Below are 13,530 nucleotides of genomic sequence, written 5' to 3'. Positions count from 1 at the left end.
AAAACACATTATTAAACATTTTCGCTGATGGAGATTCTTTTAATAATATAAAATCATCTTATATCAAACGAAGATTTCATCAAGATCGAAACTTCCAATCGAACTCCGACAAAATAGTCTTTGATCGCCCAGCACTAGATTATTATACACATGTGTACGTTTTCTATTAAAAAAAACTTTCATTCTTCTGAACCGCTTGTTTGTCAGACTTACTTTTTTTCTTCAATTTAGGTTTCCTTCAGAAATAGGATTGCTGATCAAAAACACTTACACGATTGATGTTTTAGTTTAAAAACAATACTAACGTTCACTTTATTTGGAAAAGAGTAGCCGAAGTTCTAATTCAGGCATTATTAATTGAATATTTTTCGTACAAATATATATGTGTCGCGATCTGTCGAAATGTAATGAGATTAACTTAAATAAAGATAGGGATGGTTCTGATGAAAAAAGGTATTTATATAAGTGTTCAGAAGGTCGTTTGAAAACATTTGTGTATATTTTTAAAATTCGAGATCCATGCCCTATGCACCACAATATTAGGAATGAAGTGCACAAACAGATCACAAAAGGTAATCAACTTTCATTTGAAAAAATGAAGAAAAAGAAGATCACTCACTCCTTTAGTATTACGAGGTGATTTCAGCTCGAAAAGGCTTAAGTTTATAATATTTTTAATCACACCCGACCGTATTTTGATCAACTCGCAATATCAAAAGAATGGTAACATATTAGTTATATTAATTTTCTATAACATACATTTCTGGGGTTAATTTTTTTGTAGCAATATTATTCTCAAGCATATTTGTATCCATCATTTTTTTTAACGCAGAAAGCTTTAGGGTCTACAAACTACCGATATGCACGTACAATAGTAAATGATGTTTTAGCCAAATCAAACTAGAAACCTATTGATTTGGTGCCTCTAATGATCACTACACGTATTTTGTATATAAAAGGCAAAAGCTATCACTCTTTCATTTTTTTTCAACATGAAACTCTTTTTGATTATTTCTAGATTATCTGTTTGTCTTGAGGCAGGTGCAATTGCATTGCAGGGTTACCCATCTAGTGTTTTTCGGCAAGCTGTTGAAATGAACAATGTTTTACCGGAGATAACACCTTTATTTGACAAAAATCTTCCGTTATTGCAATGTTTGATCACTTGTATTGTTTTTCCGTCATGTCTGTCGGTGTTCGCCTCAAAGCAAGGAGAAACTTGTAAAGGATGCCAGTTCTCACATCGCCATAAAACAGGGCTACATTTTCTACACATCGAAGGAGAAATATATTATGCTAAAGGTAGGTTTTCTATTAAAAAGATGACGAAATATTGTTCAATTGGTTTTTTTCTTCATTTTGATTAATTAATTTATAAAGTCAAATATTGTGACGAAAAAAATGTAAATTATTAGAAAGATCTCAACATAATTTATATCCTACCATTCAGTTTGATAAATATATTAGAAACATTGAAGATATTAACTTTATGTGAGAGAAAACTTACTTTCACGTTTATAATTAAGTCAGGAAAAAGTTTAAGCAGACTGGATGGCCGTGGTTAATTTTAGACTAAATTTATCTTCTTTGAAAAGAGAATTCTATATTATGATATGAGAAATACATACAGGTACGCTAACTTTACATCTCACATCAATGATTTTTTTTCTTTACTGAGTAATATTTTATTACTAAATCATAAATATTTCATAAACATCAAGTAGATATGATCGCTAATTTATTAATTATTGAACCCCAATAAATAATCTGAGTAAATTATACTAACAATTTTTTTTCTTTTTCTGAATTAAACCATGTTTTATTTTGTCCTACAGAACATGTTTTAAACTCTTATGTATGAACCCTTTGCTGTATGTTAATTTGCTTTAAGTTTAAAGTATCAACATAACGCTTTAATATTATTATAAATATTACGTTTAATTTCAATTTTGCATTTTTAATAAAGCAGAATACCAATGAAATCCATTTAAATCAACTTTAGTAAATTCCTTTAAATCACACAAGAAAAAGATGATATTAAGTTATTTGAAAGTGTCTTCTTTTGGAAAATTAGCTTAAAGTTCTTAATCTACTACTCTACAATTTGAAGCCGAGTATCGTTACACAATTAAATATTTTCATTGTTCAAAGTTATAATTTAGAGGACTAAATCTATGTGACGTATTAAAATGTAACATACAGTTTCATCATTAACAGAAAGGTAACTTTAATTAATCAAATGAAATACTTTCAATTTAGGTTCTACAATATAATTAGTATTTATTTCATTGAGAGATTGTCCATAGAAGGTTATTTTTTTTTTTAACTGTGCAAGCACGCAATCATTTTTTCTAAATTTGTTATCTTAACCTTGGAAACTTTAGGTTTAATTTACATTGCAGTTCATGAGTGTACAACACCTGGTTATATCTGGAATCCCACACACCTGTACTGCTATAAATATCACGCTGTAGGAAAGACGTGTGACGATGCAAGCTCAGAGTGCAGAAAAGAAGATTCCAGAAGTCACCTGTTTCTTGTCGACTCGAACAATGCACTTTCATTCTTGCAGAATATAATTGGTATCTTTGAAACATGTTTAATTTTATTTTTTCATTTTATACGCTTTGTATTGTTATACCCATGTGCAAGAAAAAAATGCACGTTACGGTTAATGTTTTGAAAAATTCAAAGAACAAAATATTTCAATTTTGATTTCGTAAATTCTATGATAAATAATAACAATCTGAAAATTAAGAAAAAAATTTGTCGCCACGTTTTACCACAATTTACCAAGCTCCATCAAATCATTTATGTTCACCACCAAATTTGATCATAAATAAGATAAGATTTAAAGTGGGTCAATTCAAACTATGAAATATACAGATAGAGAGTTCCAACAAGTCACGTTATACCGCTAAGAACAATCGCAAAAGTTACAAGTGCTGCATCGCTAAACCTCTTAGTTGGGAAAAACGAACCCACGTTTACAAAGATAAACTTAAGCTTGGCATAAGGACCTTTGGTAGTAAAAATCACAGGTTTAACTACCGTAAGTAATGCAAAAGGTCCTGAAGGCACCATATATAACAGACATTTACGCAAACCTAACTGGTTTTTTTTACAAATTCACATATTGATGAGCAGCCTTAGTTAGCAAGCAATTATGATTTTTTTTATTGAGTACTCACTAAAACGTAAAGTGGGAAACAATTAATAGCCATCAGAATTTAAATATACTAAGAAAATATAATGACAACATAGTGTAATGAATATGGCATAAAGTCAAGCTTTTTGACGAGAAACTTTTGTGTTAGGTTTACGCATTAATTTGGGCAATGATTCTTAAATTTGATTGTCGCAGTATTTAAACGGTTTTATCTATTTTTAAGAGAGAGAGAGAGAGAGAGAGAGAGAGAGAGAGAGAGAGAGAGAGCATCTTCCAATATCTCAGACATGCACCTCACATGCTTTTGGGGTTTTTTTTATTTCTAAGTTTAAATTAGATCTTGAGTATTCTCTAGAGTAAAAAAAAGTTACCGACTTTTGAAATGCATTCTTCTGTAACAATACCATGTATTTTTTTCTAGATATTTATCAACAGCCTTTGTATCTTCAAGGAAAGAGACAAAACGAAAACTCGCAATTTTTTGACGACTTTGGGAAAATAATGACATTCTTTAATTGGACGGAAGGGGAACCTAAATCAATAATAGATGCTCTCTACATTAGAACAATCAATCGGTTTTCAGCGTTAATTGAAGTATCAAAAGGAAATTTCAAAAGGCATTTCATGTGTTTCATTATGTAGGTTTTTTTTCATCTATTTATGTAATTTAGAAACTTGGTGAAAAATATGGTACCATCAGTATTTTCCACTTGTCAAGTCAATATTTTCATTTTTGATTTTTTAATTAAACACAACGACAGTTTTGCATAAAAATACAAATAGCTTAGTAATGTTATATATTTTTATATACATGTTGAAAATATCTCGTGTTGTTTTTCACAGGTATTTTGTGTCGACAAGTTTTTTTAATTCAATTAGTACAATGTTATTTTCACTGATTGAAAATACATTATATCAGTGAGATAATCACAAAATGTCATTTTGGTTTTAAAATATTCAGCTAACATGTACATTTGGGGCTTTTTTGATAATTTTTAAACAAGATGAGGAATTTTTGTCAAATCTTTAACATTTTTTGGGGAATATGTGTTAATAAGTTATAATCTAATTAGGTTATAAATAACTTATATTGTTGCTTTACCTGTTTTAATTGTACTTAAATTACTTAATAATAGTCTAAGTATGTTCTGATAGCTTATTTAACGAGGAGAAATCGAAGTAAAACTGTATGTTGTCATCTGTTTTGTTTATGCAATCTAAAGTTAATAAAATAGCAAATGTTTAAATCTTATTTTTTCTGTTTTAATATTCAGATTGAAGTCAATCTTGAATAAAGTTAGGTGCCAAACACATCATTTTTATTGTACAAATGTAGCTACCCCGTGTCTCTGTTCATGCGTGTTCATGCTTGGGTAGGTTAAGGAAATGAATTGGCAATTTAGCGTCTTGGTTTGACCGTAACATAACAAATCATATGTTTTAATAACTGTAGTCAAGCAGACTAAATACTTAGTTTTTTCTGTTAAAATTGATGACGATGCAAAACAAAATGGATGATTCATTAAATTTAGATAGTTCATTACTACAACCTTTCGACATTATCATGTGATACAATGTAATTATAAATAGCCTACGTATATTCCTTAATATAAAATGAGAGAGAACTACACTTCACCCCGGTTTCTACAAAATTTAAACAAATAACAATAGACAATAACAAGTGATTGCAAAACATCTCAGTTTAGAAAGAACATTTATTAGAATTTGCTCTGCTATCCCCTTTTAAAAAGTTATTTATCCGGTTCTCAAAAATCTTCCCAGTTTTATATAGTTTGCACGTAAAACGGTGTATAATATCATAAAGACACAGAAGACAGGAATCTAGCAGCATTTTTCCAGCTTAGCTTTGATCAAGCTATTGTATTGTGTTAAATATGAAGTTCAAAATATACTGAGTAATGTTGTACTAGTCGGATATTTATATCGTTAACATCGATAAAGGAAAGCATGGCCGAGGAATAAACGCATGCATGTACTTATATACCTTTAACCGAATATTTGAAATTAACATATGTTCCATTTTTCTCAAATCACACCAAAATACTTTTTTATTCGCGTTCTTAGATTTCTTGTATTTTACCATTACTCTCCAATTACCAGAGTTACCTCGTCGATACATCCGACATCGATACTGATCTACCACTATTACCTTGTGTGTTCGGACAAGGACATTAATACACCACTACTACCACGTGTTTTCTAACTTAGACATTGATCAAACACTCTTACTTCGTGAGTTTGAACATGGACACTAATCTACCACTTGTCCTCGTGTGTTTCGACATGGACATTAACCTATCACTTTTATATCGTGTGTTTGGACATAGGCACTAACCTACCAACCTCACTTTGTTTGTTTGGACATGGGCACTGAATACAATCTGTTTATAAGCAACTTCAGTTTATTTCTCTATCATGCTTTGGTAAAATATAATGACAATGAAATGGTTATGTTACATGTATCATGTGTTTGTTTATTAATAAACGTTGGAAATCAGTTTCATCTTGTTGTTGCCTTAAAAAAGACAAGGAAATATTTTTTTTCTTCAACTGTACATCTGGAAAATAAAATATTGTTTAACAACGTACAAACAAATTGATGTAGAAGCTTTATGGATTTTTTTATTTTTTAAACAGCCTTTGGAAAATATTATATATGTAAAAGAAATAAAAATAATACATGTGTAAACGTTTTGTTGTTATTTTGTAGAAAATGGGAAATTTTCGCCCCTGTTTTCTTTCACCTATACGACCTCAATGTCAGCGGAGAATTTAAGACTGGGAAATTTAAACGAATAATTGTTTTCAAAAAGTGTCTATTTTTATTGTTTGTTGGCGAATTAACGAGTGGGCAAAACGATTTGCAAGTGCAGAAGAGCAAAAAAAGCACGAGGCAAAACTAGCCCTGCATACAGTCCATTAATGTGTACGTTCTACTTGGAAAAGACTGAAAAAGTATTAGGCAGGAGATACTTTGATTCTATTCTTCTCTGTTTAATATTAAGAAAAACCGAAGATTTAATGTCTACATAGTATTTGTGCTGGTTTTTTCAAAAAGGGCTTTGTTCGTACCGTGTTGTCTAAACATTGACTTCTGTAACATTTCCTTTTTACTTACTACATCAAATGAACTGGCGTTTGTTTGATGCTCATAAGAACTTAAAGAAGCTTAAATATAATGACGTATTTGCATTTCTCTAAAAACAAAAAGAGAAAATTTAAAAAGCTATGATTTTAATTGTACGCAAATAAAACAAGAATTACATATAAAGGAGATTACAATTAGCTTCACTGATAAAGAACAAATATTTATTTGATAAAAATATAAATAAGTTTTTTTCGCAATTTAAACCTACAATTTTTTTAAGCATTTTTGATTTGCTGGTTGTTATTTGAGGAATAAGGAATTACTGTTTTTTAGTATTATGAGGTGATCAGATACGATCAAGGGAGATAAAATTTTATGAACCCTGAAGGGCTGGATGATAGATTTGATCACGCCAGACCTTGTTTGATCACCCCATAATATTCAAAGAATGATGCCTTATTACGTATATTTATATGTTTTTCAGCAATTTCACGATTAGATAATTTTTATGAAATTTATTTGACTTTAAATTAAATATAATGAATTATTGATTACTATTTTATAAACATATTTGTATACTAACTCTTTAACATTGCCTTTAAAATTTTCTAACAGACATCAAATTAAAGCATCCTGCACCACAAACCTAGATTTTTTAGGGAGTTCAAAAATACAGCTATAACTAACAATTTACTACACAATTTGAAAAAAAGGGTTGCACAAACATTTTGTAAACATGCTAACTAGCATTATCCCCGCTCGTATCTCTTTGCATAAACTGTATGCCAATAATTGCCCTCCCCACGGTCAAATAAGATCATTTATCTGTAATCAGTATTGAATTTAGACGCTTTTATAAAATATGTTCAATTTCTTTGTTTCAAATTTATCTGTCATTTCAGGGGTGGAGGGAGGTGTTTAAATTTATAGGAAGTGGTATACAAGTGATGTAACAGAGAACATGTGAAAATAAATAAAAATCACATCCTGTTCACGATGGTAACTATTATTGGAACTGTATTTCCGATCTTGTAATCTTATATTCCCGATTTGTCATAGTCATTGCATGCAGACTTTTTTTTTAAGACGATATAAGGCACGGGGTTCATAGGTTTAAAATTCGTTTAAACTTGCATCAGTAATATTCAAAGAGAATTCATTTGGCACTTATAGCTAGAGAAACAACACGCAGTATTCAAGAACAATATCGGAAAGTTCACTTGGTCGTACAAGAGCCATTTGATTTTCTTCTCTCTGATACAAAATATAGGTAGAACTTTGTAGGAAATGTCTTTAACAAGGCTTCTGTTGTGTTTATTATCGTTATATATGAGGGTGACGTCTGCGACTGTTCACGGTGAGAGGTATATTGGTCCCGTTGTCCGGGTGATGGGGATCATTGGGCAGCAGCAGTGTGTCCGGGAATGTAGACACAGACCCAAACTTTGTCGTGGAGTCAACTACCGGAAACAGGAACTGCTGTGTGAACTCGTGTCAGTCATAAACGAAACGGAACCCAAACCTGACTATGTTAGAATTGAACTCGACCAGGTCAGTTTCTTTTTAATTTTTATTTCATTTTCTCTCTTTCCTGGTTATTTATCAAATTGTACTTACAGCTTTACTTTTATTCTTGGATGTAATAAACCGGAATTGTAAAAACATTTATTTTTCAGCAATTTACAGTGAACTAAAAATTTATGTAATAAAAAGTTAAATAGTTAGATAGTTATTTAACTATAAAGCATTGTAATGCTGAACTTATCACCTTTACTGTAAAGAAGTCAAGTAATTAGCATGTTTTGTATTGAGCAGCGACTTAACAATTATATAATCTTTGTTGAGTTCAACTCCTTCATATCATCTGAAATTAATCTTCTTAAATCCAACTTGGATATTCTTTTACATAACCTTCGTAATAGAACACTTGAAAAACAGATACAATAGATAAAAATGTGCTAAATATATCTGTTTATGGTAATTATCACATATAAAATCAAACTATCGTGGCACTCTTGTAGACTGCGAATATCACTGATGAATGCCTGGCATGCTCAATTAATGACCTGTGTACTGTGTGAGGCTCCCCAGTAATAAAGTCCACTGTATTCCAGGTCAGTTTACAAGTTGGATACCATAGTATTTCAAGAGGCAAACATTATACAGTTGTTGATTGGGGTCGAGGGCAACAGTTGATCTGTCGGACCGGCTCGCAAACTGTTGCCCAAGGCCGAGACACAGTCAACAACTGTTTTGTTATACCCCTTCTAACCAATAACACGTTTTCGCGGAATGTGACGTCACCGGTCAACAGTTTTTTTTAACAGTCGATTTTAACAGTTCCAATCCAACAGTTCTAGTCCAACAGTCAAAATGCTGGACTTTTTTTCGTAAAGAGTTATCACAGGATGAATCTCTGCCATTTAGTCAACTGAATGATAACTGAATGGTCTGGAAAGGTGACTGAATGGCACACATATGCCATTCAGTCACATTTCAGATACCTTTCAATCACCTTTCAATTCACTTCATGGCAGAAATTCATCCTGTGTATATAGTAACTGTCTTACAGGGGTATATAACAACATACTTTATGACTTCTTCCCAAACATTAATACCAAACCTTCTTTGACATCGTGTCTAATAATTAATAAGTATCTCTATTTGTGTACATAGGTATTTTTCATGCATACAACTGAGGATAAACTTGTACGGTAAAAGAAATATAAAGCTGTTTTCAATTACGGTTCAGCCGATCGACAGACAAATCTATACATCGGGATAAATCTTCTATACCGTATACCAGAGGTTATTTTTGTACAACTAATTGTTTTAACAACTCATCATTATATTTTTTTCCATGAATTACGCGGGTATGTTAAGGAAACTTTCAGCGATCGATGGATAAAAATTTCTCTGATCAATATGACGTTACAATAAAGAGCATGATGTCATATTTTACCCAAGAAACCTGTCAATTTTATCTTTATTTCTTGTCCATGTTTTAAATCTACAGGCGTAAAATGTCAACTAGAAACTAGCTATATCTTCGAATTCTCTGTACTACATAAAAAAAATGATCGTTGACTTCACAAGCATGTTTAAAAGAGAAGACCAAGATCAGGAGGCAATTCATCGGAATGCAGTGTAAACTATGCCGAAATTAGATTTATCTAAAACAAATACCCAAAATTTATATGAGTGTCAGTTGGGACAATATCAGTATAATACAGGCATGAATATTTTATTTTATCAGCAAGAGAAAAAAAGGTAAGCAGATAGACATCTATATGGCTTGACAGACCTTTCCTCTTTCAGTGTGTGCAGAAAAAAGCCAAACGTGTACAACACTAATCCGAACATTATGAAGATAAAGTAGGCAAAATATCAGAAGAATATGACCTAAAATACTTGAAAAATGCTGCTAAAACCCTTTGTTTCATTGTTGTTAATGAAAGTAACGTACGTAGTATTTTTTTAATAAAATCGAAATGGTTGAGAGGGTTCGGGACAAATAAAGATTATTTTTTTTCATTGGATATAAAATAAGATTTAAGTAGTAATACTAATAAAAACAAACGAATTGCTTATCAAATTATGCAAACCATATCAAATTATGCAAGCAAATAAACTTTGTGGTAGAGTTACACTTTCTGATTTTCTGTTATGCTGAAATAATGTTCTATTTTTAACTGTCACGTGATACAATTGCACGACAGCTTCAAAAAGAAATATAATTCCCGAGAGAACACATTCACTTGAATTGTTTTCTTACAAATAAACAATTCTTCAAAAAACTACCATAATATCGAGGATCATTAAACACATAGTTGCATTAACACACCCGCGTAAAACCTAAGATTCATTTGGAAAAAAAATTCCTTCGAAATTCACTTAAGGAATGAATCCAATATTTATATGTTTTATACGATATAAAATGGTTTGGGACAGTTTACGCTTTATAAACCGCTAAGCGTTTATATAAAAAAAGAGTTAACTGTTTAAAACCATTTTATATCGTATAAAACTAATAAATATTGAATTCATTGCTTATAATTTTTTTTTTTAAACTCTTCATTGTATATAAAAACGGTTATTTGACCTTTAAAATGACGTAAAATGTACAAAATTCAAACGTAATGTCAGGCGTATTGATACGTTCTTGAAGTTAGCCTTACTATAGGCAACATTCTTGATACGATATAAAATAATTCTTTAGCCAATCAGAAAGCGCGTTACAACCCGATTTAAATTATATACGTGTGCGACACAGCGAATTAAGATAATCGAATTAATTCAAATGTTCGGAACATGTCGATATTAATCAGTTTATCTTTAAGACAAAGTTCAAACATGATTAAAACTTTGGAATGTTCATATTTCACACTGACAATACATAAAAAATCATCTTAATAAGTAAAGATTGTAGGAGATCGAGTTGTGTTAAAAAAGGTTTCAAACATAGCTAAATGTGACTACTTACTTGCGCCTCTTCATGGCAGGTAGCCACACAATCTCTCCACCCAGACCGATCCTTTATTTTGCCATTACTGTTCTCCACAATAACTTTATTTTTTTAGCTCACATTTTGCTGTTCTTAAAATGTTTTAAATGCCAATGTCGACAAAATGAATATGCACCATTTTCTTTTTTAGACAGTGACATTCCAAATTACTGTACTTCTCTGCACAACATTAACTGTGGCCTACCTAGTGGACTTTATACAATAAAACTACCATTCCAAAATCACGTGACAGTTTTCTGTGACATGGAGAAAGATGGCGGTGGCTGGACAGTACGACATTAAACTATTATTATTATTGTTGTTATTATTATTTTTATTATTATTATTATTATTATTATCATTATTCATTTATGATTTATTATTATTATTATTATTATTATTTATTTATTTTTTTTTTTTTATCCTTAATGCTGAAATGATGCAATTGAAATTTGATCACAACAAATATTGTTTTTTCAAGAGAATATTGTGTGCAGACATATCTTAAGGGTATAATAATGGTATCTAAAAAGCCTTAAAATTATTTTTAAAACGCTGTATTTATTTAGAAGACACATCGAAGACCTTTAAAAAAATAAGTGATTGTTTCCATTATTTTCAAGGTGTTCCAGAGACGACAAGACGGTTCTGAGGATTTTTACAGAACATGGATAGAGTACAAGAACGGATTTGGAAATTTGAGATCAGAGTTTTGGCTCGGTATTATTCTGGCTTTGTTCTAAATTCAGATTAATCAAGAAGATCGTATATTACATTTCTTTTCAAACTGGTTGATTTTAAAAGACTGGTAAACTTTTAATTTAACGTACAAAATATTTACAAAAACAAAAGTTAACATCATTCATTTTATGTCGAGGTGAAAAAATGTGTAGGTTTGTTGCATATTTTATTGTGATTTTTGTCATTGAAGGAAATATAAGGATAAGCCCCATTTCACTGCTCAGTAGTTTTTGTGGGTTTTTTCCCCTCATTACTGTTATCATTACAGGTAATGACAAACTACACCACCTTCTGAGTCAAGGAACATATGAGATGAGGATGAACATGGAGGACTTTGACAACCAGACGCGTTACGTCAAGTACAGTAGTTTTAACGTAGGAAACGAATCAACCAAGTTCACCTTCACGGTATCAGGGTTCTCCGGGAACGTTGGTGAGAGGTTTTTTTTCTATTAGATGCGTCTCAAAACTTTTGTTGACTATGCTGTGTGTTTAAGTCAAGTTTAATACTGGAAAATTGGATCATGATAATATCCGCCCCTACAACAAAATTCAGTTTTGTCAGCGGCAAAATTATCCATTATCTTAAACCTAAAATATATATCAAAGTTCCTCCGATGCGTCTTTTTCAGTAACACTCTTTTAACAGTAATTTTTCTATAGACCTATTGGGGAAAAAATTGCCCATCATTTTACAATTGTACATATTTACTTAGAAATAAACCCATTGTTTTACAGCGTTTATACAACTTCAAACAAGATTAAACCTAGCAGTATCAAATAAGAATACGAATTGTGTTTATGGGGTTTTTTTTTCTTTGTTTTGTTTTTTTTTTTTTTGTTTTTTTTTTTTTATTTGTAGAAGATTGTTTTTCGACATCCACGAACAATATGAAGTTTACAACATGGGACCAGGACACTGATGTTATTACACATAACTGTGGCATTACATTGAAGTCTGGATGGATGCACAAGGGTTGTACCTGTGCAAATGTTAACGGCCTCTACTTGGCAGGGAGCAACGATTTGTTCAATGTAGGGGTCACCTATAGGAAATGGCGTAACGCATACTATTCGCTGAAATCGACTGAACTCATGGTTAGGCGAGTAAAATAAACCCCGGTAAAAGCATCTTGGAGTTTGGAATACTGGAATACGTATAACGTGTAATATATAAAATGGCGCCATATATATATCCTTTGAATACGATAACGATGGGTTGTTCTAATATGTGATGACTTAATAATAGTCCTTCTTGACTTTCATTTCTAACTGCTAGTTCACGTGTCATTCGTTGTAGTTGAAAAAAAATTTCAAAGACAAGAGTAACTGCCAATTGTTTACATGCAGAAAGTAACGATATCTCTGGTATTCTGACTTCAAACAATTCACCGCCATGTGGTCAGGAAAGGAACATACATACTCTATTTTTTTTCTGATAGAGTCTTTGAAATATGCACAAAACAATTATTCTCTTTGTTGATAACTTTAACAAGAATAAAAATATATAACGGTTGGTTTACAAATATCTATAAACATGTTATTATCATATGTGCTTATACATTTATATTTCGGGAACACTGCAGACACGACCGAGTAATATACTCATCTCGGGAAACCTGCAATCTTGTTTGGTGTGTGTGATTGTGGTACCTACTTTTCCCGCTAAGTCAGCTCAGAACAGTCACGAGTTACATGTATATAACTTCTGGACTGCGTTTTACAAAAGAACTTACGACATAAGACCAAATAAATGAACACTAATTAATCACGAACTAATCAATTTTTTTAATCTAATGCCTGCAAAATATAATAACTGAAATCAAAATAGTGTAAAATAAATGGTTTTATACAAATTTTGTTCTTTAAAAATTATTCCACGAGACTAAAAAATATTGATGACTTTGTCGTTAGTTCTTTTTTAAAACGCAGTCCTGATTTCCAGAGGACGCGGCAACGTTTAATCGAGAAGGACCCGTCCAATTAAGCTAAAGCATGATTAAATCT

The 13,530-nt window shown here is 31.3% G+C and overlaps 1 protein-coding gene and 1 pseudogene across 1 annotated transcript; both read left to right on the top strand.

Annotated features, from left to right (window-relative positions):
* Positions 1-992: 992 nt before the first annotated feature.
* On the top strand, positions 993-3,811 carry LOC128159220 (uncharacterized). Its single transcript, XM_052822288.1, has 3 exons — positions 993-1,302; positions 2,403-2,582; positions 3,591-3,811. The coding sequence occupies exons 1-3, from the start codon at positions 993-995 to the stop codon at positions 3,809-3,811; spliced, it is 711 nt and encodes a 236-aa protein (XP_052678248.1).
* A 3,739-nt stretch (positions 3,812-7,550) lies between these two features.
* LOC128161027 (ficolin-2-like) lies at positions 7,551-12,639 on the top strand (annotated as a pseudogene).
* The last annotated feature ends 891 nt before the right edge of the window (positions 12,640-13,530 follow it).

This window comes from Crassostrea angulata, chromosome 8 (assembly GCF_025612915.1).
Source record: "Crassostrea angulata isolate pt1a10 chromosome 8, ASM2561291v2, whole genome shotgun sequence".
Taxonomy (NCBI): Eukaryota; Metazoa; Mollusca; class Bivalvia; order Ostreida; family Ostreidae; genus Magallana; species Magallana angulata.
Note: the sequence above shows the minus strand (reverse complement) of the source record. Positions and strands in the feature narration are given on the sequence as shown.